This window comes from Scleropages formosus, chromosome 24 (assembly GCF_900964775.1).
Source record: "Scleropages formosus chromosome 24, fSclFor1.1, whole genome shotgun sequence".
Lineage (NCBI taxonomy): Eukaryota > Metazoa > Chordata > Actinopteri > Osteoglossiformes > Osteoglossidae > Scleropages > Scleropages formosus.
This window is the reverse complement of record NC_041829.1, coordinates 6,554,008-6,580,611: the sequence shown is the minus strand read 5'-3', so window position 1 is coordinate 6,580,611 and position 26,604 is coordinate 6,554,008. Positions and strand designations below refer to the sequence as shown.

Genomic DNA, 26,604 nt, shown 5'->3' with positions numbered 1-26,604 from the left:
CGTTATCAGCATTCTCAGCAAAGACGAGGTGGGTTCCTCAAAGCAGCCCAATGTGCAGGATTACCACAACATCATTTACTGAGCAAAAGCCCAGAAACTAATCCATTACCACATTTTGGTGATAGCCAACAAGAGGTTCCCCATCAATCAACAGCAAAATACAGTGCTGTCCGTATGAGAAAGGGATGTACTCTTTTGTTTCTCTACAGGATCCACTTCCGGAGGAAGAAAAAATAATAATAATAATAATCAATAAAGCCCAACCATCCAACTGCACTCTGCTCATCAAAAAAACACACACACACTTTCTGAACCGCTTGTCCCATAAGGGGCCACGGGGAACCGAAGCCTAACCCGGCAACACAGGGCATAAGGCTGGAGGGGGAGGGGACACACCCAGGACGGGACGCCAGTCTATCACAAGGCACCCCAACCGGGATTCGAACCCCAGACCACCGGAGAGCAGGACCCAGTCCAACCCACTGCGCCACTGCACCTCAGCAAAAACAAAGAATCAGAATTAAACTCTCTGCTTAACTGGACATAATCACAATTACATTAATAATTACATTTTAGGGGAAGTTTCTCTCTGCTGGACTGTAAAGCATTTCAAGTAACACTCAACCACATGACTCGCCAAGCCTTAGCACTTGTGTGACTGTTTGCAGCTCTGTTCCCCGAAAAAGGCTGAAGGATCTGAGGCTGGATCATGCTTATATTCACTTACTCTTCCACAAAAAGAAACAGCTGAGAAGCCAAATGTAGATCCTCTACATTAAGGTGATATAATAAGCAAATTTAATAATCTCTAAATAACAGAAGACGAGATACGCTCATGATGCAATGAAAAACTGGGGAAAAAGAGGGCTGTCTGTACGATAAGAGCAGATGGATCAGTGAACCTTCTCCAGACTTCTCTCTTCTGTATATACAGGGTTCCCTAAAACTAGATTTCTTTACTGTCGCATCCGGTTGACCCCAATTCGCAGCTCAAACAAAGAAACTTTGCACAAAGTAAAATGAGCAGCCCTCTGGACCTTGAAGAACCGCCAATATTTCTGCAGTTGACATTTTCCCCAGGTATTTTCTTTTGGCGGAGACATTTCCATTTAAACACCAGGCAGTCATTCACCACAACTCTAAAAGCAGCTGCAAGGAACCATTTGAATAGCATTAGGCCCTTAATGGGTCACTTAATAAACGTGGAACTGGAAACCAGTGATTTCTATGCATGGGTCAATAGATGTGTGCAGTGAGATAAATAGAAATACACACACACACACACACACATTTTCAGAACCGCTTGTCCCATACAGGGTCACGGGGAACCGGAGCCTACCCGGTAACACAGGGCGTAAGGCCGGAGGGGGAGGGGACACACCCAGGACAGGACGCCAGTCCGTCGCAAGGCACCCCAAGCGGGACTCGAACCCCAGACCCACTAGAGAGCAGGACCGTGGTCCAACCCACTGCGCCACCGCACCCCCTTCCCTAAATAGAAATAGCTGTAGTGTAAAAACATAGATGAATTAAGAATGAATCACCCATATGGAGATCAGGTAGGTTGGTATTTCAATGGGTGCGAGCGAATCCAGACACGCAAGATAAAAATTACCATGGTGATAGTAAAATACCAGTGTTCACACTGGGAATGTAAACTACAGACCTCACATTGCTGGAGAGATAAGCCTGAATCTCACATTGTCTTCTTGCTTTTGCCATGTTAATTACCCCGCTGTCTCAAATAACAGAGTAAAACAAAGGAATTTCAATAAGTCACCAAGGCATAGATACCATGCAATGCTAACAATGATGTAAGCAGTGACATTTCTTGTAAAGATCATTCTTTGTTTATTAGCAGGTTTATTTTTTACTGATGTTTATTAGGGTAGAAAAGGAAAGTCTGACTTCAACAAACAGATGCACCTTTTATACTTTTGGATCAAAAGAATTCCATCACATGATATACAAACTGTAGAATTATGGCAGTTATTTCATACTGCATGGACAATATATCTGAGCAGAAGTAAACATAATCCAGTGGGAGAAAAAAAAAAAACACAAAAGGCACTGAGGATATGAGCAGAATTTTTTTATTTATTATTATTCTTTTGGCGTATATTATAATATTAAATTGTGGTTTTGTGATTAATGAACCACTTGGAACCTTGATAACTGGTATGGCATCTGAATATATTGGATCGTAACCATATAAATTCAATAAAATCCTGACTGATTTTCTTTCTGCGAAATACAGGCGTACAGGTTTTAGGAAAATAAGAGTTTTAGGGTTTAGGTATCAGGTTGCTGTTGACATGATTCGCTTTGCCGGGCACCTGGACACATCTATACGAGATGGGGAAATCAGGTGAGGGTAATTATTAGTCCAGCACCATGGCAACATCTGCCTGTGGTGGCGACAGCACCTGGGAGAACTACCGCCACAGCGCCTACGCACTTGTTAATAGAAATGAAAAAAAGGAATCCGAACGTACCTGCGTAGCAACGGTGCCACAAGACAGGTCTTTTTACACTTCTATAAGATACCCCATATAATAGCGTTATTAATAATATAACAAAATGTGTTGCTCTTTTGAAAGGAGGCATTATTCTGAAAATGCTTATCCATTCACTTCATTATTCTGACCACTCATTTCCGATCAATCACTCATTTCTAGCGCAGGGCCTGTTACTGTATCTCCTCTTCTACACAGAAGGGCTCCATATGTAAAAGCGAGGTAATAATACTGTGAGGCCTGATCATGGCTCTCTGTCAATGAAACTGACACTGATCCTCAGAGGCTCAAAGGCTGCGGGTGTCCATGCATATTCCCAGCAAATGCTGTCATTGCACTGCGATGTCCTTATAAATTGCAAATCAAAATATATATTTTTTCTACTGCCAATCCATCTTCATACCTCAGGTATGAATGGAGTCATGAGCATTTTGCATAACTTCATTAGGCACCTGTGACATAAAATGAAATCTAAATCTCTCGGGAGATTTTACTTGCCACCATGTGGTTGCACTGTATTAAAAAGCAAATAAAAGTACGGGTGGCTCGCTCTACACAAGATGCTTTTTCATAATTCACTTTTAATAAAACAAGAACTGCAGTCAGACCCATAAAGATCCTGGGGGAGGAGGTTGAGACTGTTCAGAACTACAGGTACTTAGGTGTCCACTTCAACAGCAGTCTGGACTGGAAGGACCACACTGATGCTGTGTACAAGAAGGGAATGAGCAGACCCTATTTTCTGAGAAAGCTCAGATCTTTCAATGTGTGCAGCAAGATGCTGGAGATCTTCTACCAGTCTGTTGTTGCGAGTGCTATCTACTTCGCTGTGGTCTGCTGGGGGAGCAGCATCAATGCCAGAGATGCCGGCAGGATGAACAAACTCATCCGTAAGGCCGGTAGCATCATTGGACAGAACATGGAGACGTTTGAGTCGGTGAGGAATAGGAGGTCACTGAACAAACTGCTCTCCATCATGGAGATTCCACCCCACCCACTTCACAGCACACTGCAGAGACAGCGAAGCTCATTCTCTAATAGACTCATTCAGATCCGCTGTCGTAAAGAACGGTTCAGGAAATCATTCCTATCGTTCGCAATAACACTGTTCAACAGCTCACCTCTGTGTGACAGATGAACTATTCAGCACTATTGTTAGTTCATTTTCTTACTACTTCATAATGATTATATTACCATTCTGCACTACTTGCACTACATACTGTTTTGATTTATTTATTTAAATACACTTATTTACTATCCCTCCAACTGTATATATAATTGTACATATTTTTATCTTGTATTTTTCCACTTGTTTTATATTTTTTATATTGCAAGACTTGTATTCTGCTGCTGTAACATAATAATTTCCCTTGTGGGATCAATAAAGTATATCTATCTATCTATACGGGGATCCTATAAATATCAACGGCAAGTCCATACGTAAACATTTTATATTATTTTACCCGTTTTCACGGGTGGTTTTAATACAACAACATGAACACACTCCATCACCCCGCAGAGATACATAATATTATAAAATTCAATATTCTGCCAAAGATTTTTGAAAGAAACAGTCGCGGAGAAACCTGGTCAAACTGTCGATAAACAAAGATAATTCCTGTAAACCGAGAGATTTCCAGTAAAGTACATGATTGTTTCGGGCTAAAAAAGCAAACGAGAAGATCAAGCAAATGAAATGAACTCCGTTACAAAATCTGTTCCAACAACTCAGGATCTGTTATGATATGTGACACACGCCGCGCTCCCGCTCGATTTTCATTTGGATTCGCTCTGTTTTTCACCGCAATTGTCAAGAGGCAGCAAAAAAAAAAAAAAAAAAAGTGCCTTAGTGGAATAAAAATCAGTGCAGCGCAATAACCAACTGCACCGACATCTTTTTTTTAAGTTACTTCGGTTCAACAAATCAGGAAACAAACTGTTACGTCACAGAAGAAAGGAATCAACGAAGCACCACAGACATACATTTTATATATGAATGAATATATACACACACACAGATGAATGAATGGAGGGGAGGGACGCGCCCCCGGTGTTTACCTCTCCGCAGGGGGGCAGGTCTCCGGTCCGGACCCCCCATGGAAAGGAGGTGAGGATAAGAGCGCAGCAGATCCGGGCAGGAGGCACCATCACACGCACTTTCTCCAGCCCCATCATCGCTCGTGTGACCACGTCCCCACCACACAGAGATGACCGTGGGGGGGCCCTGTGACAGCGCGAGCTCCCGCGCGCAACACAGCTCACATGCGCGTGCCCGTCTCCCACCCCGGTTCGGTTGGCGTTCACATCATATGACGTCATTCTTACTCCGCCACCCGGGGAGCAGTAAAACATGTCATTACAGTATTAGGTTATTCATTTTTTTAATCCGATAAGGAATCCGTGTGCGCATTTCCAAGTTTAAAATAACGTTTAAAGAATTACACATGATCACCTACATGAATGAAGACATTCTTCGCTCATTTCTAAAAATAACCTGATGTTGTCAAAAGCTCACCAAAATTGAAACGCTGAAATTTTCTGATTTTAAGAGTTCATGCTTTATTTGAAAGATTAAAAATAACTAAATTTACACTTTGCATTCAGATCCACAAAAATACACTGTGGTGTACAGAAAATTTAATTCCTACTATTTCTGGCCATTTAATTCCTACTAGAAAACCACTTATCAAAAGGCAAAAGAAGTGTCTTCCAAGAGAAATGCTTTTAATACACTTGTAGAGTTGTTTATAGATCTGATTCTGTGACTCATGAGTCTATTATTTATTACAGGGAGAGTGTGTAAAGAAACCAAAATTAGACTATATAAACATTACGTAATATAATAAAATACTGAAATGCAAAGATTTTGGAGGTACTGCTGAAAAGACATGAGAATAATTGTAATTAATAATTGCCAGGAATATACAAATAGGAAAAAAAAAAAAAAAATCAAATATCTACATTAAATGAAATCAAACCATTTAAGAGGAAAATTAGGTATATTAAACTTTATTTATGAAATCGGCATTTTGTAATCATTGCAACAGAACAATTAAAGCCAAATCTGAAGAATGACGTGTGAAAGAAAGGAGTGTAGCAACCTGTCAGATAATGGGGGAACCAAAAATATAAGAAATAGTATTCCGGTAAGTTGTACACAAATATTTCAAGGGGCAGACTAGTCTTTCTTAGATACTTACTTGGACCCCCCCCCCCCCCCAACCCCTACATTTATGAGAAAAGCTTCTTCAGAGCTGCAACCATATATTAATTATAACTAGTATGAGTTCACTGACAATTTGATCCTGAAAGAAAACCTCAAATGATGGTTTAAGTTATTCAAGTTTTATCATGCTGGAACATCATAATGATTATTAATAATTATTAGTCTCCAGAAGTAGGCGCTATTTCCATACCTGATCACAAAGCTTTTCAGACTTTATCTTTTGGGGATGAGGTCATCGGAAACATCACAAATAGTAATCTCAAACCCAGAAGACCTTCACTAATAACTTTTAGCCAACAGGACACTTGGGAAATGTTGGAAGTACAGCAGTCTGCACTCTTCTGGACATCTACCTAGACCACAGGTTTCTTATGTTGTTATGTATGTTGTTAAACAAGCAGACATCTGTGTGAGCCCAGTCCCATGTGAGAAGTGGTCGTAAGTCATAGCTCTTAAGCAGTCATCATTTGCTCTTTCACTGAAAAAAAGATATTCCACCAAAAAAGAGATTCCACCAAAAGTCATGGTCAGTTATGCAGGAATGGAAAGGCTTCATCTGCTGCAGGTGTTCCGGGAAACATGATAAAAGCAGTTTTTCCATGCATTTCAGCATCATTCGGTGTCACCACATCTAGCGCTGTTGCTTCTGAAAATTTTCATTTGATGGGTCGATCTCTCCTATGTGCAGCATAACTCATATTTTAATGGTAAAGAACTGATCAGGTGAGCACCCGCTTCAAGTAGGCACACACATACCAACCGCATTAAAAATCTAAAACAGGATTTACGAAACACTCGGTGTATTTTTCTTGCATTTACAAATATCGAAGTATAGGTTACACTGTTTATTTCAAACATGCTTTTGTCCAAAGCAATTTATTACGTTCGGCTTTTATTCTAAGCCGCTTATAATTATTCACCCACTTATACAGCTGGGCATTTTTACTGGAGAAATTCATTCTACCTTGATCAAGGGTACTGCAACTGGAACAGAGATGTGAACTCATATCCTTTGACTGAAAGGTAATGACTCTGATCACTGTATTACCTGTTGCCCACATATCCAAGGGATGTTTTCAAATCCTGTCTCAACTTGGTCTAGGTGGAGATTTCATACACTCCTCATTTGTCTGCATTTCTCCCTATATATTGAAATTACACATTATGTAAAACAGTCCTGCTCATTACACGAAAGTGCACGTTTCAGCTCAACCGTCCATATAAAATGAGAAGTAGTGGCTCAGTATGTATATACTTTCACTTTATGGACATCCCTGTCATCACATTCCCTCTTTCTGTTGTAATAATAAAATGTGTTATCTCGCCGTTGCAGCTTTTTCACAAATCCTGTTTCAGGCCATCGGTCAATCTGGAATAAACAGAAATAATCTGTTACTAAAAAAGTGCAAAAATATGTTATGGAGTATAAAGCGCCAGTTCATGTGCCATTGTGTGAAATGGCAGGGAACTGTAGATTACCATAAATTGGCAACTGACTATAATCACTTGTAACACATAACCCCTCTCCACTGAGATACTTGTAAAGTAGTTGTCATTTGCAACAAATGGCAAATAAAAACATGCAAAGCCACGTGTAATGATATTGTCTTTCAAGAGAATCACCTATTTTTCTATCACTCCGTGTCTCCATTTTTCAGTTTAAAGCTTTTCTTTGCTGTTTTTGCACTTTCTTTAAAACTATGTTTGCTTTAGGGCTCATTTTTATGGTAGATGATTATTTTACATTGTGATAAAAAGTCGCCGCACTTCTGAGATACCTCTGAGAGCAGCACGCGGCTACTAGACAACTAAAATGCAAAGTAGAAGCTAAGCAGGAGTGGGAGGAAGGCCACTTTTCTTGTGTGATGCTGGATGTATTTTGAGTTTAAAATTGTCTTCTCATAAGGTGTTTCTCAGAAGTATTAACTCATAGCTCATTATGCCAACTTCTGTGAAGAAATTACATGTGTTCGTAAGAGCAAATTCTTCAGATATGAGAGTTCCACATGCAAGGGAAGTTGGTGTTGCGTTGTATATTATAAAGGGATTACTTATAAATTGTCTATGATGATTCGCCTGAATATGGAATGGCTGGCACTACCATTCTGTATACACACTCATTTTTACCACAATTTACCCATCTACAATCTAACGGTGAGCACTGGAAGTGGTGGAATAACATTTACTCCAATTAGGTGGAGGCAGACTTCCCTGTGGTCCAAGGACCATCACCCTGATATCTACAAGATCTGATCACTCCCTACACCCCACTGTGCTTCTCCAGCTCCTTTTGTTGTCCAACTCACAGCGGATCAGAATCCTAAGTCCATAGGTCCTCAGAGCTGCTGAATCCTTCCCAGTATTCAAAAAAGTCTAAAAACCCATCTTTTTTGGAACCATTTTCTTCCTGATATTCAAACAGCTATACAAACCAGTCCTTCATCCAAACAAGCTGTGTTTTCAAAACCGTCTGTCTTTTTAAACCATTCCCTGCATTTTTCATGCACTTATATACAGAGTTTTAGATCTCTTTGGTGGAAGGCGAGTTTGTTTACTGTATTTGATTAATGCTGAACCGTTAAAAACATATAATAATAATAATAATAATAATAATAATAATAATAGTTTTACCCGTTCTACTTGTTTGACCTGTTTGTATTCCAGCTCATCTCTGTATCCAGCTTGTTGAAATCTGTACAGGTTTTCCACCTCGCCGGTCCACTGCTTCGCTCGGCTCATAGATTTTGGCTTGGCATTGCCATCGACACGCGACACACACGCCATTTCACTTTCACTGTGATAAAACACATGATTAAAAGCATCAAGAAAGAAAAAAAGAAGAAGTAAAAAAAACAGTCCACACAACAACGTTCCTAAATTTAGGTAAGTTACGTATTTTCTAATTAAAAGGCTAAAGACAGTACTCTTTTTTTTTTTAGATAAAACTTGAGTTTGTTAATTTTGTTTAGGTATACTGATGCAAAATCTTACTTTAACATGGAACTCGTATCCCAAATTGCTATGGCAAGCCAGTTAATTACGGAGTACTGTTCTGTCTATTCATCATGCTAAATTTCTTTAACAAAAAATAATCCTGTTTCTTAACTCACGCCTTTTCTGTTAACAAAAAAGTAGCGGATCGGACACTAATTGAAAAATCCGAGCGAAGCAATAAAAATATTGTTCATATCGTACTTATATCAAAAACACAGCACCCAGTAAGTACAAAAACAATTTCCCTTACAGCTATAAGACTCCGTGTGGGTTTTATGGCTTTCCTTCGGTCTCCTAGCAACCGTTGGTGCCCAAGCCATTGGTAACACGTGCTACAGCTTACGTAATTCAGCTGAGCTGGACAACTAAACACTTACCCGGAGTTAAAGACTAACCCGGAGTTAAAGTTGATTTAAAGAAGAAAATGCCGAGTTTAGGGTAAGTTTTCGCCTATGTTATAAGTTACATGTGCATCGTGGAAGATAACAACGTTACAGATGCAACGTTGATACGAATAAGAGGAATATAACTGGTTTTTAATAACACGAAACGCACTGAGCTTTCCTAGATGTGACACTCCCCTCCACCCCCTTCCCTAAGAGCCTTTAAATACTTGGAAGAGGGAAGTCCCGGGACAGGACATTAAATCGTGGTGTTGTGCAGGAAAACGGCGAGTGGCGCTTCTGGCGCCGTTAGAGCTTGTCGGTAAAAATGAGCTCCTTCGAGGGCCGCATGAAAGAGTATTCCTATATTTCCCTGGATCGCTTCGATAGGGAGAATCTGCATTCCAGAGCCTATTTCCTCTCGCACTGCCACAAAGGTAAGGACAGGACTAGGAGAGGAGCACGTGCCACGTGGTGGTGGGAAACAAGATCCGAAGTTACTATATGATCCTGGTTAACAATCATGTTACTGTTACAGTCCACTCTTGGACTGAGTGAGAGAACTGGCTGGTGGAAAACTCAAATCACTATTCTTGGTTCCTAGTAGCAGAATTTCTAAAGTTTGTTGCACCAGTGGGTACAGATTGTAAAATTGCCCCCTTTGTCCTGTGCTACCTATAATTATTAATTATGTGATTTTTTTTTTTTTTTTTTTCTTCCCCCTAGATCATATGAAAGGACTGAAGGGACCTCTCCTGAAAAGGAAACTGAAATTCAGGTAAACACATGTTTCACTCTGACTGGTTCAATAATACAATATTATACAATAGTGCAGTAATAACTTTTCTTAATTCATTCATTTCCATTTGATAACTGACCTTTTGGCTGATCTGGGGGAATATGACAGGAATGACTACTATTTGAGAAAGCTTTTGTACTTTTCTTTTGTTAAACTATCCCCCTGTGAAATGTATAGGAAATTGTATTAATAGTAACAGACAAGCTATTTATCTCGATGCTCCTGTTTCAGTACAACAGTCAAACTGTACTGTTCACCTGTGACCAAGGAGCTTCTTCTGAGCAATCCAAAGTATGGCTTCTGGGAAAAGCATATTGTAAGTAGAACTTACTGATATACATTATTATTGTTAATTTTGAGTTATTTATGGTTTTGGACTGCCTTATTATTAAGAGAATAAATCAGCTTATTATTGATTTTGTCAGGTTGCCCTTGAACTGGAAAATCCAACACAAATATCTCTGGTTGATGAAATTTCAGGAGAGGTAATTATTTAGATTTATTCAATATACGCTTCAATAAATGCATGAATGTATGGAAAAAATATGTAACTGTACTGTTTTTACGTGTGTGTTTGTCGTCAGAAAGAGGATGTTGTCGTAACACTACTTCCAGCTGGTCACTGTCCAGGATCTGTCATGTGAGTAAAAAGTCATGATTTGTGACTCTAGGAATTGTTTTTCCATGACATCTAAGGCAGACACTTTGCTTTATACAATACGCATAGCCCTCATTTAACAGGGTCCTGTACAATGGTTCAAACACTACTACAGCTTATGAAAATAGACTTTTTTTTTCATGCAGTGGGGTTATTGTTCAGTACAACAGCATTTGCCCCTATCGTGGTCTTACTTCATTCATAGTGGGTGTTTTCTTCTGTGTAACAGCTTGTGATGTTTTGGAAAGTGAGTACACACTTTGTATCTCTCTCTCTCTCTCACACACACACACACACACACACACACACACACACACACAGTCTGAAACCGCTCGTCCCGAGCGGGGTCGTGGCAAGTCAGCGCCCAACCCGGCCACACTGGGCGCAAGGCTGGAGGGGGAGGGGACACACCCTGGACGGGACGCCAGTCCATCGCAAGGCACCCCAAGCAGGACTCGAACCCCAGACCCACCAGAGAGAGGGCACAAGCCAAACCCCCCATACACTTTGTATCTGAAACCCAAAGTGTTTTATTTTCTCAGTTGTGTCAGCTTGGCTCTTTTCTGTTTATGAACACAGTGAAAATTCGTCAGTAATAAACCAACTGTATATAGTACTTCCTACTATGTTAAGTCTGAACCATCAATTACAGTAAATCTAAAACACAGCTGAAATACCAGAATCAATACTATTTATTAATTATAATCAAAAGCAGAAATGGGACCTTGCTTTATTAAAATACATATTAAAAGTTTGTAGCGCGGTTTTTTTTTTTTTTTGAAGCACCCAAAAAATTGCCTCTTTTCATGCTCTTTGCACATGGTGTGTGTATATGTTTGTGAATGTCCCAGGTTCCTGATTGAGGGTGACCAAGGCACAGTACTCTACACGGGCGACTTCAGGCTGGCGGAGGGCGAAGCAGCCAGGATGGAATTCTTGCACGCAGGGAACAGGTGCTCCACCTAAACGGCATTCTTCACACACCCCTCTGATGAAACAAAACTTTGTGTGGAAAAGTTATCTGAAGCACAGCATTTCATTTTGTAGGGTTAAAGACGTCCAAAGCGTTTATCTGGACACGACGTTTTTTGACCCTCGGTACTTTGCGATACCAAGTAGGGTGAGTTGACGAATTCAGCGGAATTGAAATGATGGCGGCAGCTCAAACTGGGAATTTCTACATTTCCCCACGGAACAAGATTAGGGCAAAGCAGTTGTGATCCTTTACCGTTTTCTCAAATGTTTCCCTTGCATCGCCCAGGAGAAGTGTTTAGAAGGAATACGGGAGCTGGTGAAAGACTGGATCACGCTCAGTCCGTACCACGTTGTGTGGTTCAACTGTAAAGCAGCTTATGGGTACGAGTACCTCTTCACCAATCTCTGCGAGGAGTTTGGCTGTCAGGTGAGCGCTCCTCCACACACCTGCGGCCTACATCTAAAAGCCACCTGCTTCCCCCCCGGTAAGAGCAAATCATGTCAACAAAGTGCACGGCGCATTGGATTCGAACCCTAACCCTGCTTTTCAATCTTAGGTTCACATCAACAGCGTGAAGATGTTTGAGATGATGCCCGACATCCTGAGTCACGTGACCACCAGCCGCGAGACCCAGATCCACGCGTGCAGACACCCTAACGTATGGTTACCTCTCGGTCTTCAGCACGCGCTCAAAGAAAGCATGTTAAATTTGGTCTCCAATGCTGCTTTTTTTTTTTTTTTTTAAACACACATGTGTAGGAGCTAAATTTCATTCATTCATTCATTTAGCCGATGCTTTTCTCCAAAGCTACTTTGCAGCGATTCACTTGTTTATACAGATGTTTAGTTTCAGATACTTCTGCTTCATTGGATGTTTCACACTTACCCAGTAAATGCAACCAAAAGTAATTGGGTTTGTGGCAATGCTTCAGGGTGAGGAGTACATCAAAGGCAACAGGCTGCCTTGTGGTAGTAAATCCCCAGATGGAAAGCCGCTGCACATCATCAGCATCAAGCCCTCCACCATGTGGTTTGGACACAGGACCAGGAGAACCAGCGTTGTTATGAGGTGAGGAGGTGACCATCCACAGTGATGCTCCAAAACTGGTTGATCACTGACAGCTGAAGCCCTGGAAGATTATGGTATAGATTCTTGTCTCCTGGCCTGGTGTCAATACATTCCTTATTACCTCCATCATGGTCTGGGGGGTCGTTTTTGGTCCCTTCCACTCTTTACAATACCATTTGACTAAAAGTCTGATTACAAGGTACAAAACCATAGCCTCCCCCCCCCCCCAAGCAGCAGTGTGTCTTATCAGCCTCTAAACTGTACATCTTAATCCATATCCACATTTGAATGGACATTAAGAGTCCACTGGTGGCACCCAGCCTCTAAACTTAAGGTTTTACATTGGATACATAGTCTATATCCTAAAGTGATATATTTACAATGTCACCAATTGGGTTGTTCTTCATCCTGCTGCCATATCCACTTATAGACACAAACACATCCTATATAAATACTTATCCTATTTGTACGTTCATCATTTTTTGCTTTCAACTTTACTTTATGCCAACTATTATTTTTGTTGTCCTGCTGTATTAACTGAATGAGCATCCACCACCTGAAATTCCTTATATATATGCAAGCATACTTGGCCAGTGTTTTCTGCCATTTTCCTGGTTTGGAGCCAGTTTTTCCAGCTCATTTGCAATTACATGCGTTTGCTGATAACAAGTGTGCTTTCAGAGTGGGACGCAGTTCTTACCGAGCCTGCTTCTCATTCCACTCATCATATTCTGAGGTGAGGAAGATTGTCAGAGCTTTCAGAATCTCAGTTGTCAATAGTCTTAATCATTTTGAGACTTAAATCACTGTATGCCTGGTCTAATGTGCAGCATCTCTTAGTCCTTGCTCCTTTTTTATATTTACCATTTTTAAAAACAGATTAAAGACTTCATGTCCCACATCTGCCCTGTCAGCATATATCCCAATGTTATCCCATTTGGAAAAACTGTGCAAGATCTACTAGAAATGTAAGTGACCTGTGAGCTGCCCATTCTAGTAAACATTTTATCATTTAATTTATACTTTTTTACAAAACAACAATGTATGTACTTATTTTACTCGGACAATTCAATGGCTTCGGCAGCATTTTTCAAATGTTAGAAAAGCATACAGTTCAGCTGTTTGTTTACATTTTCCATTTCAGGTTAAAACCACTGTGTAGGGAAAACAGCAGAAAGGGATTTGTGGACTACAGACCTCTAGGGACTCTTAAAAGGGCAAAAGTGGAATATACTTCTGAAGGTATGAGTGAGCATACACATAAATACATGACATGTAAATTAAGTACATATATTTAAAAACCACAAGAAGCTTTAGGTCTTTGAATAAAACTCATTCTATTCAAATAATTTTAGGAAGAAACTACAAGGCTGTAGCAGTTTAATCCAAAGAGCTTTGTGGGTTTTTTCAGAAGTGTGTAATACATGGAAAATGAATGGTCAGGCATAGGAAGATGGGCTTAATTGAAAAGAAAGCGCTTACCTGTAGAATGAACATAGGGAGTGAATCACAGCCACCTCAAAAAGAGATAGTGGTTAAATTACTCACCTGTGCAGTAAAGGTATGGTACCAAGTAGGTGCCACCGAGAGACTAAAACTACCACCAGTTGCTGCCCATTTAACTCATTTAAGATGGTAACACAATGAATGTAGTTAAATATTTTGTAATTCAGATTGCTATTCGGTGTCATTGTCAAGAAGTTACACTAAAGTTAAGTCGTAAGCCACGTAGTTCCTTTAAGTTTGAAATATTTAATGTAAGGAAATCCTGGGACCTTAATTTATAGGTTAATTTCATTATAGGGCTTTTTTTAATTGCTTGCTACTGTTGAGCAGTTTCCTTTCATCATTTAAAAAAAAAGTACATCTGTCTATCAAAGTTATTTTAGAGTAAGCATCAATTAATGAAAAAGTATTAAATATGGAGTTTATGCTTTTAGATATTTCTAGTTTCAACTTTCGTGTCATACCCACTTTATGAATCCTTTTCTGCATTCCTCAGACTCTGACAGTGAATGTGACCTTTTTGATGAAGTCGATTTGAGCGCCCAGAGAAGAAAAGCAGGAAGTTGGAAAAATTGGAAGACCAATTGCCTCACGCTCCCACCCTCAGAGAAGACCACTTCTTTTAGGCGTGATGATGAGAACCGGGCTGAGCTGAACGTCGAGCAGCTGAAGTACAACTATGTGGAGTGCACCGAATCTAACGATGACGAGGACGATGAAGAAGAGAATGATGAGGATGAGCTTCCGGACTGTTGTTCACCTACAGACAAATCTACCGAAACCTCAGATGATCAATGCATTTCCAGGGGGGAGGTGCAGAATGGGACGGATGTCGGCCGTCCGGAATCCACTCCTCCAAAATGGGAGACGTTTTTCAGCGCCGATGTGCTGTCGGCGGATGAAAGCGTCGAGCTTGAGAGCAGCCAAGGACAAAAGCTGGAGTCCTCGCAGTCTCCAGCGCTGTTCAGTGAATCAGACGATGACTCCATACACCCGTCATCCCAGTCCACCCACATCTCGGAACCTGACACCGAAAGCCAGTTCGCCACGCTCCTCCTTCCCATGGAGGAGAGAAAAATAGCACTGCTGAGGGACACACACACAGAAGTAGACAATTTGAGAGCGAGGGGAGTCCTTTTAGACACGAGAGACACGTGTCCTGTGTCTAGCAATGGCTCTGCTCACAAGAAGGACAAGGACCACACTGCACAACCGTCTCGAGAGGAAAAATTCAAATCTCAGGCTTCCTCTGATTTTGAGATACCTCCAACACCTGAATCCAAAGTCCCTCCATTGGAAGACCTGAAGGAGCTCTACAAGAAGCTGGCTGCTGGAGAGGGACCTGGTCTTCAAGAGGAACAGTCAGGGATCAGTCTGAAAGATCCCAATTTGGCTCAGTTCTTGCAACAATGAGCATTTCTCCTACATGGGGAACATCAGTTTGCCATTTTTTCCAAAGTTCACGCATGGAATTAATGAAGAGATGTTCTGTTGCAGGAAGTCAATCTTTGTCACCATGAGTCTGAATATTTCAAAGGTCACTGCAGACATTCCCCTGGATGTCCTCTGCTTTACAAAAGTTGCACATTTGTTCCTGTTTTGACATTCCATCTTTATTCTACCTCCTGTAACTTCAGTTGCAATATTTTACTGTCCCAGTATAAAATGGTAGCTTTTTTTTTTTTTTAACAATAAAATGGTTGTTGCCTTACTGCCACAAGACAACAACAGATGAAAAATTAATTTTACAACTGTTTTTCCATATTTTCAGTATGGTCTTTAGCTCCTTGTCTCCCTTTCTGCTCCTCTTCACTATTGCCTTATTTACTCAGATCACTGCAGACATTTTCAGGTCTGATAGATTCACTTGTGGGTTTGTAGAGGAAGCAGATGTTATTGCATTTTTTTTTTTTTAATATAACAGACTTGTCATAAGAAAGAAGACACTTGCACTTGGTTCTCTGCATCCAAGGAAAATTATGCCACAGCTGTTGCTCCTGGGCCTATTTTTTGGCCTCAGACAAGTCAACACTTAAAGAATCTTTTGCATCAAAACAAACTTTCAAGATAAAAAATATAATAAATCACATAAACAAAAAGAAAATTGAATTACAGAACCAGCATGCAGAACAAATCACCTGACACTAAACTTGACAAAAAAAAAATAATCACATAAGAACAATCTCATTCATCACCACCCAGAAAGCATAAAAATACTTGCATGAAATAAAAGACCCTTGCTGTTCAGATCATATACGGAAAGCTGTCATTTTCCCACAGATCAGCTTTTTCATTTTTCAATTTTGTAAACTTTGGTTTGTAGTACAGCAATGTCAACATGTGTTTACCTGCTAAGCCAATACAAGTTAATAAAATGCACTCAAACAAGAGTAGGACAGCCCTAATTCAAGTGTTTATAAGCTGAGGAGCCAGTGTGATACAATGGAAACCCCAACTGTTTACATGTGTAGTTAGTATTATCTACAGCAGACAAAACCACTTGATGAAATGCAGTGTGGAAATGTTGATGGAAAATGTGAATATTTATTACACTTCTTAAATACAGTTATTACAGGAGTACAGGAAATTTTAGACATACCTTTCTCCAGTCTACTTTCACTAATGTCTACAAAATCAAGTATAGACATCACATTTTCTGGACACGTGAAGCTTGACCCATTGCAAAAGTGATTCCGCTTAAGATGCAGCTGCGATAGTGATTGCTTCAGACTTGTTGGTTTGTTGCTCCACACAAGTTACGTGCAAAGACCCATCCCTGCAAAGGACATATGGAATATTAGGAGGACATCTCAGTGTACAGAGAATTTACAAATACACAGGCTTTATAATTAATTCTCTAAGATTTGTTCATGAAGAGAATTCTTGCGAAAAGAATTAAATCACCATTAATTTTATATGCAAGAAGTAAGTCTTGAGCCACAACAGGTTTATGTATTTATATCCAAAAAGGAAAAGCTCTGTCCTATGTTTTAAAAAGAGCGATCTAATTTAAGGCCATGTGGAAAATATGAGAACTGCTCTGGACAGCTTTAAATCCAGGCTTAAGATTCACATGTCATTACCAGTCCACATACTGGTAACTATTCAGAAATGTGAAAGAAAGCAACCAAAGTGGCAGTGCACCTTTTCATTGTAGCAACAGTAACGATGTCTCGAATTTCTTCTATTGGGTCCAAATTCTTCAAGACAATCTGCAAAAAACATAAAAGAATTGGCAAATCCACGTCATGTCACAACAACCAATCAACTCAAAACCTATCAGGAATGCTGTCCATGCTCACTATGTTAACTATATGCTAAGAGCTAAAGGAATCCTTACATCAGCTACTTTCTCCTGGAGGGCACAGCTGCTGCTGCTAGACTGGTAGAGCTCCAGGCAAAGAGAAGTCAGGCTTCCTGGGGCCTGAAGGGTATGCTGTCTCCGGGCAGGGAGAGGGGTGCCAGAAGGGACCAGCACCGTGTACACATCTGCTCCTGACTCATCCGCCTCCTAGGGGAACAAGGGAGAACTACCAGTCAGACTGCCAACACATCAGTTCCTTTTAGACATAACTGATATATTTAAGAGTGTCTTCTACTGAGCAAGTTCATGGCCACAATAGCAAAAATGTTAACACCTTTAGTGCACAGCTAATTAAACTGTGGTTAAGGGCCTTATGGGATCAAAGCTGTATGATGTGGACCACTCATGACCCATCAGCTCCTTCTCTCCACCGATCAACTTCTCACCTTAACCAAGATGTCCTTGGCACAGCAGTCAACTGTGATGGAGTCCTCATCCAACAAGAAGCTGTCCCTGCCCACCAAGATACCAGCCTCGATGGCCGCACCCACGGGGATGACCTCATCCGTAGGGATGGAGTTGAGCAGCTCCACATCAGGGAAGATTTCTCGGATCATCTGCTGAAGTTTGGGGATCCGCGCAGAACCGCCACAGAGTACAACCTGGCACATTCACACAGGAGAGTTGAGTGCTTGCATCCTGTATGCTACAGTATGGTTAATTTATCTGTGTACAAATCCAACTTCTGTTCAAAATTCTTTGCAAAAAAGATTTTCACCCACACCTTGTTGATGTCATTTGTGGAGAGGCTGACTCTCTCCAACAGACTCTTGATTGGCTGAATGCTCTTATTGAAAAGGGGGGCACAGAGAAGCTCAAACCTTGCCCTAAAAAAAAGAAACACAAAAAATGAGAGAACGACTTTTAGATTACCATGATTACCTGTGGATACAAATGACTTTGCTACTAGTCAACAGCATCTTTTAGAGCTACCCACCTGGACACACTGCAATCAAAATCCATTCCTTCATACAGCGAGTCCACAAAGCAGTTTGAGCTCCCTAGCGTGGACAGAGTGTGCTTGGCGACATCTGCGCTGTTCATCAGCTTCATCATGGCTCTAGGGTTTCCAGTCACATCATGCTTAAAGGACCTTTGGTCAGAGAGACAGCTGCTCAGTCAACAAGCGGAAAGACAGTAGGAATCTCTCACTTACTATCTAATGGTTTCATCTAAAAGAACCAAAAAGTTTTACTATACTGGGGCCAAGTATACTGCGGAAAGTCCTGTCCTAGGACTCTAACCTGACAACCTATCAGTTCTACACCTCTGTGCCCTTCCACTATCTTGCCTCTTACGATAGCCATAGCTTACTTTTTAAACTCTGATGCAAGGTGCTGGGCCAGAGCCTGAGTGAAGCTCTCGCCCCCTGTGCTGTGGTCCGTGTGGGTGGCCAGCACTCTGTACAGCCCACTGTTCACCTCCATGACCGTCACTGTCAACGATGTCCCTCCCAGTTTGTACACCAGCACATGGCTGTGGAGGGAAACAATGACATTGTATTAATAATTCCTCCCAAAAACATGATCCATGGGGCAGTTTGTTCACTCAGTTCTGCCTTACAAACCTCTGTGCTGGATAAAAGTTAACAGCTACTTAAATAAGATCAGCTACAGGTAAAATTTGATTACTACAGCATTAATTCTTCAATACTCTTTTCTCCAAAGTGAAAAATGATTTATCCATTTGTACAGCTGCGTAACTTTTACTGGAGCAACTCCAGCTAAGTTCCTTGCTCAAGGGTATAACAGCAGGAGGAGAGCTCTGAACCCAGGTCTTTTAAGCCCAAGGAAGCAGCTTTAACCACTATGGCACCTGCTGCCCAACCCAAACAGTGCACCTGGTTTGCATCAAGATCCAGGTACCACATGAATGTCACTGAAACACATCCACATGTAGGTGTTACAGCAGTCTGTTGACAATTAACAGAGATTTTAACATAAAACAATGCAATTATGTAGTGTGTGTATGTATGCATGTATATATACACACACACACACTGTATGTGTGTATTACAATATATACACACAATGTATTTCCACATAGGGTAAATAAAACTAAGACAAAACACAAAAATACACATGAAGAGACGGTTATACAAAAATTACCTTTTTCCAGTAGATGAGTCCTGCCCAATGCCATAAGCCAAGAGAGCAGCCGAAGGCTCATGAATCAACCTCAGGATGTTGAAACCAGCTTCCTCTGCTGCATGTCTGCATAGACAGCAATCGCAGGTCATTTCCATGTCATCACTTATGTTGCATCATGTGTGCTGTGATAACACTGTCTACCTCTGGATCCTAAAATATGGGTATGGTTCCAAACACCTTTCAGCTTACCGCAGTGCATTCTTCTGCATCTCGCCAAATTCGAAAGGCACAGTGATGACGGCATCATTTACGTCAGATCCTAAAGCTGACTGGGCCGTTTCTTTGGGCGACAGGCCGAAAGAGAATGAGACCAAACAAACTGGGGAAAAAAACTAAACAACATATTGCTTTAAATTCATTTTAAACACAATTTGTCTCAATTAAATTTAGTTATGCATAGCAACAGAGTTATTGAAATACTACAGGCTTCCCTTGCATAGTGAGCATATTTCCTCCCTGAGATTCTGCTTGTAAAGTGAATTTGCATAAAAAGAACTTTTCACCACGATTAATGTAACTGGCAAAAAGCAGAAAATGTGTTCCTGAAGCACAGAGGGTTCACACAATTTTCACCAAACATGCAAAAATCCTGCCTAAAGAAAACCTTTATTCAAACAGAGAGCGAAAACCAAATAAAGAATATCAAAACTCCTCTAAATACCTTTAAATCTCCTGTCTCTCATTCTGTGGTATAACTGCTGTTCTTGGGTGCACCTCCTGCTCCTGGGATGCGCATTCAGACACCGATTCGAGTCCGGCTCAGTCCGCGTGGGGTCTGCATGTTCTCGCTATGTTTGTGTGGATTTCCACTGTGTGTGTGTGTGTGTGTGTGTGTGAGAGAGAGCGAATAACTGACTTTCCTTCATGGGTGTACCCTGCCTTGTAGCCTGTGCTTCAAGGACACACTTGCAACTGAAATGCACATAGTATTTGCACATGTGCAGGGGGAGGAGAGTGCTGCTAAGCTGGTGTAAATTAAATTAAATCGATACCCCTTTATCTGAATTTTACTCTTCAAATAATCCGAGGGAAGCCTATAGTTGTAGTCACCTCATTGTTCAGAAATCACACTTAATATAAATACTTGTTTTCTTGCTATAAAGCTCCTACCTTTCATTTTGTGGAAGATTAATTTTGCAACTTCCTCTGGTGACACAAATTTGGTCGCTTCTCCCGCGTCAATTTCGTATCTCGGCTTCCCCCCCTTGTTGACGACCTTGACGACAGCATGTAAACATCCATTGACCACCTCATTAACACGCCATTCCTCCTGGAGGCAGGAGCTACCGGATCTTCAAAAAAATTCACGGCGCTTACCGGACATTTGCTCTCAGATTTATGAGTCTGCGCTTCTGGGTCCTCAAAACTGGAAAGAAAATTAGAGGAGAAGACCAGTAGTATACACTGCATTGAAATTAAAGTTTAAATTAAACACAGGCTTGCTTACAGGCATTTGTGACTATCCAAATCTCAATGACATTGTATGGAAAAAAAAGAGTTAGATGTCACACTCACCTTCTTCCCAAAACCTGTTTCACTTTGACCACAGTGTTGGCAGCATTCCTTATTCTGCCCTGTTTGGCTGCTATTCCAACAATCTGACAGGGACAATCACAGCTATTAACACTCATAAAAGGTCAACATGGTGGTACACAGAGACATGCAGCGGTAAACACAATACCTGTAACCTGATGAAGACATTTTTTAATTTATAAAACATCTCATGTTCAGGAATGTAATGAACATAGGTATTGCTATTTAATTTATCCGACACCTGCTTTAAGCGATTGCTCCTTATACTATGACTACTGGTTATACCATGATTTACCCATTCGTACAGCATGGTATTCTCTGTCTACCAGAGATGCGTTACGTTGCTCTGCTGTATGGATGGGGAGTTTATTGGACTGTTTCTATCACTGTGAGCTACATTGGTGTATAAAGATCACAGCTAAACAGTTGCTTTGGAAAAAAAGCATCTGCTATATAAATCACTGTAACTCTTCATATCACTCAGGTGTCAGGAGGTGCACAGAATCCAGTCAGTCCTCGCAAACTCAAATGCACTCGTTACTTGAAGTAGCGAAATGAAACCCATAAAGTTGAATTCTCATAAGTTGGATGGACGCATCAATCTCAGGGAACTGCTTACACAAAGCTACCACAGCATCCTATATGCATTATTTGAAATAAAAGCACTGGTAACCAAAAAGGTTATTGATTCAAATTAAAGTCCTAGTTCCAGCTTTAATACCTTTTCATCAAGGCATCTCCACTAAATTTCTGCAATGGAATAAAAAAAAAAAAAATCCGCTGCATAAATGGGTCAAATGTTGTTGTTAAGCTGATATCAACAATAAAAAGAATATCATAACATTACCTGTTCTGTCTCTCTGTAAGCCACAACTGCAGGAGTAACTCGATCACCTGCATCATTTGCGACAACGTCCGCTCTTCCATCCTTCAATCATTTAAAAAAAAAAAAAAAAAAGACACAGACAATTTTAAATTTACTACGCTGTTACACTGTTAACTAATTCAACACAACTCATTTTCATCAACAACTCCCATCATTCATCGATGATGATCTTAGCCATTACTCTAGCGAGAGCCGTAATGCAAAAATACCATACAAGTCGCAGTGAAACCCATATAAAAAAAAATAAAAAAATAAAAAAAAAAAAAGACAAACTAAGCTGAAGCACTACAAGAAAGACAAGTTGTGTTATTTATAAATACGCTCACCTTAAATACAGCCACACAAGCACACGTGTAGCCGAAGTGAACCCCTATCGCAGCCATGCTGGTCGGACTTGCGCCGCAACCAACCGGAAGCTGCCTGAACGAACTTCCCTTACTGTGACCAATAAAAAAACTCATCGTGTCAACCAATAAACTTGGGCAAAAATGTTTCCGCTACTATCTTATCCAATAGGGAGCGGCAAGAAAAAACCGTATCCAATAGTATGTGAACTGAGTAACGATTAACCGCGAGGAAAAGCCACGACTCAACCAATGAAAAAGCGGAGGACGGGGTTTTTGCGTTAGTAACTATTCTTAGTGTTCCAGTAATCATGGCCCGGGTAAACGTGGTCGGGGTTGTTGTCATTCTTTGTCTCGCGGTTGAGCTCTGTAGCGCGGGGGAGTGTGAAGGTGAGGTGCCCAGGAGTGCAGTGTGTTAAAAAAAAAGGGCTGCTGCTTGTTGGTGTTGACGATTGCGGTTTCAATTTGGGAAACGCACAGGTACACCGAGTGACGTGCATGTGCATGGAGATGATGAGCCTGAGGCAGTGTCCCAAAGCAAAGGCAAAAGCTCCCCACCCAGCCTGCAACACATCTCCTTCATACTGTTTTCAACATTTACCAAATAAAAGTCTCATATGCATGTCAGTGGTTGCTATAGTCACTGCTGCAGTTCTGTACCTAAGGAAATAAAAAAAGCACTACCATACCCTGAGTCAGTGTGTGGTAACAGTAAACAACAATGCACCCAATACATAAGTCTGGATTTTATTCTCTTCCTTTACTTATTTTTTTTTATTTTTCATTATATTCTTTTTATCATTTGCCTCCGAAACGTTGAAACCAAAAAATTCCATCGATATGACCAGACTAGTATCTTTTTTTAATCTTACGTTTATTTGTGTCTCTCACTAAATATATTACCGATGTAACACCTTTCTCCAAAGCAACTCGCAATGTGAAGCTACCCACAATTATTTATCCATTTATGCAGCAGGGTAACTCTTAGTGGAACAGTTCAGGGTACTACTGATCAAGAGTACTGCAATAAGATGCGGGATGAGCAAACTCCCTTATTCAGTGGTGGCGCCATCATTCAACCTGCTGCCTCAAGACTTTGCTGATGCATGAAAGCAATTAAAAACATGAAATGGTCTTTTTTCTAGGCCCAAGTGCAGTGGATGCGATGCATAACAACTAACTGGACCGGTTAATCGGAGGGCGGCATGAAACACCGGCATCCGTACAGCCCACCCAAATCTTCAGTTCGATATCCGTGCTAAAAACCGTTATTACTAACTTGTCCCCCACGTGCATTTACCCACAAAATGATTAGCTGGTGCAACTTGTCATCAGTGAGGTCACTTCTCTGGCAGTGTGCATTGGATTTCTGAGCAGGCTGTACGAGGGCCTCAGGTCCCAGCACGTGGAGCTGACCCCAGGAAAGGTGGAAGAGGGGCTCCTGAAGGCCTGTGGAGGGGCCGCTGGGAAGGAGAACAGGCTGGTGAGTGTCAGATCCCTGGCGCAGGGTAAAACACTTCATCCTACTCTCGGGTGCTGCCTGTCCATGGATCCATCCATCATCTACAGCTGCTCACCCAGTACAGGGTCTCAAAGGTTTGGAGCCTATCCTGGAGGCATGGAGAGCTAGTGTCCTCTGTTACTTGGCAAGAGTAATAAATATAATTTAATTACAAACCAAACATCCTCTAATTAGAGGAAGCAACCTCATCATAAGGATGAATCAGTGGGAAATCAGACGTGACACTGCCGTGCACAAGGGTGCGGCTGACTGATGAGCCTGCGATTCCACTTGTGTTTCAGTGCTATTATCTGGGAGCCACCAGTGATGCGGCCACCAAGGTGACAGGGGAAGTGACACGACCGATGAGTTTCCACCTGCCCGTTGAGAAAATCTGTGAGAGGCTTCAGAAGATGGACAGCCAAATATGCGAGCTCAGATACGGTATGGCACAGTTGACCTTTCTCTTGACCTTTGTGTTTCTCCTCCAGTGGGTATGATGAGACTCCTGACAAAGTTGCTCTGCTGTTTTCCAGAAAAGCACGTGGTGGACTTCAGCAAGGAGAGCCTGTCCAAGCTCAGGGTGGCAGAGCTGAAGAACCTCCTGAACTCTTGGGGCGAGGTGTGCAGGGCCTGCATCGAGAAAACCGATTTTGTCAACCTCATCCAGGAGGTTGCGCCAAAACACACTGCACACATGGGCCAAAAGACAGACTTGTAAGATGCAATGATTGGTAGATTTATACATTTTCTGAAACATCAGATAAACATTTTACATTTGCATTTACATTTATTCATTTAGCAGACGCTTTTCTCCAAAGCGATGTAAATCTCGTAGAAAATATAATTTGTGCATTACATTAGAAGAGAGACGTGGTTGCAGACGTGTGAGTCTTAAGTGCAGTTAGTTTGTTTCATTTTCACCAAAAGGTGGATTTAAATTATTTAAATGACTTTTTTTTGAAAATACCAAAATGTGATAAAGTCATAACAGCTTCAAGGTGCTCGAAATGAAAATTTATCATAGTGCAGTATCTTTATTTGTACAGTTTGCTGGACAAATACTTTGCTATTAAAGAATTATTTTTACTCTGAAAAATTGTTTTGTCTTCTGTTGCCATTATAATGCCACATTGCATTATATCTATCTATATATACATAATGTTATATTTCTATATATTTACATAGAATAGAATACTGTACTAGTGCTATTCTTTAATGAACTGAAGATGGCGTTAGTTCTCTTCAAGTTAAACTTTGGAAATAAACTACAGTTAATGTTTTTCTTATACTTACTTTTATTGCACAAACACTTAATAGTGCACGTATGGCGGCAAATATTTGAGTTTACGTAATATTTTACATATGCTGAATTTTGCTAATTCTTCAAAAACTCAGACTCACTTACCTTTGTCATTGGACAGTAATCTTGGGAGATTTCATTCCATTCCATTCCATTCTGTTCCTTTACATTCCATCTTAGACTGCAGACCAACAAAATTATTAATTTTTATTGTATATGATAAACATATTTTTGTCAGATTTTTGGCTCTGTAAGATTTAAAAACACATGAGCAACAAAATAAAATACACGAATTACGAAAAATACAGCACTTGATTCTAATGATAGTTTATCAGAGTCGCGAATGTGACTTCATTCAGCTTTATGGTTAGGAAAGGTGTTTTGGGAAAATGAAGCTCAGTATTTAATACACAGGTATCCTACCCATCTGTTTATTCCACTCAGTTAAAACAACCTGCATGTGATGCCACAAAGGATTCTGAGAAGTGCCTGAAACTTCCACTGTTTACATTTCAAACAATAAATACATTGGAATTTTATAAACATCAGTTTCTTTGGTATGTTTCCCATCAACCAGTTCAGTTTCCTTGGATTGTTAAATAATTTTTTCTGGAAATGGTTTTGTATGTTTTTCCATTGAATTTTTTTTACAAGTTTGTATTCAACACTAAATGTACAGTGATTCTTACCTTTACAATTTATTCATTTATCTTTTCTCCAAAGTGACTTACAATGTTATTATGAATTACCCATTTATACACACTGTAGGGTAATTATCACTTCATGACAAGTTCCTTTTTCAAGGGTACTGCAGCACGAGATGGAATTTAAACTTGGGACCTATGCTACCAGTTATATTCTAACATTTTTGGCATTCATGGTGATTATTGTATACATCCATTCTTTTCTGTATGCAATTTACATTCACCCATAAACTGAGCAGTTATTCTCAAAAAAATTATATTACTCTGTGGGCCAAGCAAGTAGTTAAGAATTTAGAGCCATTGCTTTGCAGTTTGAAGGGTTCTGCTTTGAATCTCTTTGAATCTTGATCAAAATATTTACCCTAAATTAAGAGTAAGAAGACTCTGCTTCATGGATGAGTCATAACATAAATAGCATTTTCATTCATTCATAACGATGCTATAGTGCCCATTATATTAGTGAAGACTATAATGAGGTGGGTGGCTTCATTCTCACCAGATGGATGGCAGATAATGACTGCTTTGCACCAGGAAAATTTAAATATCATTTTCAAAAGGATAAATTTGCTATATTTTGTCCAGTGTAAGCCTGGTGCTATGGGGAGGCACAGGGAGGTCATCAGGTTAAATGCCAACCCCCCTCCACCAATCTCATACACACGGTCACTCTAGGGTTCACTGGACACCCCTGG

The 26,604-nt window shown here is 40.6% G+C and overlaps 5 protein-coding genes across 5 annotated transcripts in view; 2 read left to right on the top strand and 3 right to left on the bottom strand.

Moving 5' to 3' along the window:
* Positions 1-4,691, bottom strand: part of elapor2b (endosome-lysosome associated apoptosis and autophagy regulator family member 2b) — a 32,621-nt gene extending 27,930 nt beyond the window's left edge. Inside the window, exon 1 of the mRNA XM_029248960.1 lies at positions 4,575-4,691. Within this exon, the coding sequence (XP_029104793.1) occupies positions 4,575-4,691 (117 nt within the window). The remainder of the gene's footprint in view (positions 1-4,574) is intronic.
* Positions 4,692-6,982: 2,291 nt separating this feature from the next.
* Positions 6,983-8,526, bottom strand: meig1 (meiosis/spermiogenesis associated 1). The gene is made up of 2 exons (XM_018755711.1): positions 8,374-8,526; positions 6,983-7,111 (listed from the first exon to the last, which is right to left on the bottom strand). Exons 1-2 carry the CDS (start codon positions 8,524-8,526, stop codon positions 6,983-6,985), a joined length of 282 nt encoding a protein of 93 aa, XP_018611227.1.
* Positions 8,527-9,354: 828 nt separating this feature from the next.
* LOC108936310 (protein artemis-like) lies at positions 9,355-16,517 on the top strand. The gene is made up of 14 exons (XM_018755632.2): positions 9,355-9,556; positions 9,846-9,897; positions 10,150-10,234; positions 10,344-10,403; positions 10,503-10,558; positions 11,428-11,529; positions 11,624-11,696; positions 11,838-11,978; positions 12,109-12,210; positions 12,485-12,621; positions 13,303-13,357; positions 13,501-13,589; positions 13,766-13,863; positions 14,624-16,517. The coding sequence occupies exons 1-14, from the start codon at positions 9,448-9,450 to the stop codon at positions 15,538-15,540; spliced, it is 2,076 nt and encodes a 691-aa protein (XP_018611148.2). The 5' UTR covers positions 9,355-9,447; the 3' UTR covers positions 15,541-16,517.
* A 129-nt stretch (positions 16,518-16,646) lies between these two features.
* hspa14 (heat shock protein 14) lies at positions 16,647-22,473 on the bottom strand. Its single transcript, XM_018755633.2, has 14 exons — positions 22,387-22,473; positions 22,022-22,102; positions 21,157-21,239; positions 20,959-21,007; positions 20,752-20,857; positions 19,831-19,921; positions 19,600-19,704; positions 18,806-18,967; positions 18,429-18,584; positions 18,216-18,318; positions 17,878-18,093; positions 17,468-17,638; positions 17,272-17,339; positions 16,647-16,903 (listed from the first exon to the last, which is right to left on the bottom strand). Exons 1-14 carry the CDS (start codon positions 22,441-22,443, stop codon positions 16,825-16,827), a joined length of 1,527 nt encoding a protein of 508 aa, XP_018611149.1. The 5' UTR covers positions 22,444-22,473; the 3' UTR covers positions 16,647-16,824.
* Positions 22,474-22,703: 230 nt separating this feature from the next.
* Positions 22,704-24,702, top strand: cdnf (cerebral dopamine neurotrophic factor). Its single transcript, XM_018755834.1, has 4 exons — positions 22,704-22,794; positions 23,760-23,887; positions 24,208-24,349; positions 24,442-24,702. The coding sequence occupies exons 1-4, from the start codon at positions 22,716-22,718 to the stop codon at positions 24,624-24,626; spliced, it is 534 nt and encodes a 177-aa protein (XP_018611350.1). The 5' UTR covers positions 22,704-22,715; the 3' UTR covers positions 24,627-24,702.
* The last annotated feature ends 1,902 nt before the right edge of the window (positions 24,703-26,604 follow it).

What these genes read in the sequence shown, in the direction of transcription:
- meig1 (XM_018755711.1), bottom strand. Translation starts at nt 8,526, where the DNA reads ATGGCGTGTGTGTCGCGTGTCGATGGCAATGCCAAGCCAAAATCTATG. An exon ending in AGGTCAAACAAGTAGAACGG is followed by an intron (nt 7,112 to 8,373) that starts GTAAAACTATTA and finishes TGTTTATTCCAG; the next exon opens with ATTGACCGATGGCCTGAAAC.
- cdnf (XM_018755834.1), top strand. Translation starts at nt 22,716, where the DNA reads ATGGCCCGGGTAAACGTGGTCGGGGTTGTTGTCATTCTTTGTCTCGCG. An exon ending in TAGCGCGGGGGAGTGTGAAG is followed by an intron (nt 22,795 to 23,759) that starts GTGAGGTGCCCA and finishes CTTCTCTGGCAG; the next exon opens with TGTGCATTGGATTTCTGAGC. An exon ending in AATATGCGAGCTCAGATACG is followed by an intron (nt 24,350 to 24,441) that starts GTATGGCACAGT and finishes GCTGTTTTCCAG; the next exon opens with AAAAGCACGTGGTGGACTTC.
- LOC108936310 (XM_018755632.2), top strand. Translation starts at nt 9,448, where the DNA reads ATGAGCTCCTTCGAGGGCCGCATGAAAGAGTATTCCTATATTTCCCTG. An exon ending in CACTGTCCAGGATCTGTCAT is followed by an intron (nt 10,559 to 11,427) that starts GTGAGTAAAAAG and finishes TGAATGTCCCAG; the next exon opens with GTTCCTGATTGAGGGTGACC. An exon ending in ACTTTGCGATACCAAGTAGG is followed by an intron (nt 11,697 to 11,837) that starts GTGAGTTGACGA and finishes TGCATCGCCCAG; the next exon opens with GAGAAGTGTTTAGAAGGAAT.
- hspa14 (XM_018755633.2), bottom strand. Translation starts at nt 22,443, where the DNA reads ATGGCTGCGATAGGGGTTCACTTCGGCTACACGTGTGCTTGTGTGGCT. An exon ending in TTTGATTGCAGTGTGTCCAG is followed by an intron (nt 18,319 to 18,428) that starts GTGGGTAGCTCT and finishes TCTTTTTTTTAG; the next exon opens with GGCAAGGTTTGAGCTTCTCT. An exon ending in CCACAAATGACATCAACAAG is followed by an intron (nt 18,094 to 18,215) that starts GTGTGGGTGAAA and finishes TGAATGTGCCAG; the next exon opens with GTTGTACTCTGTGGCGGTTC.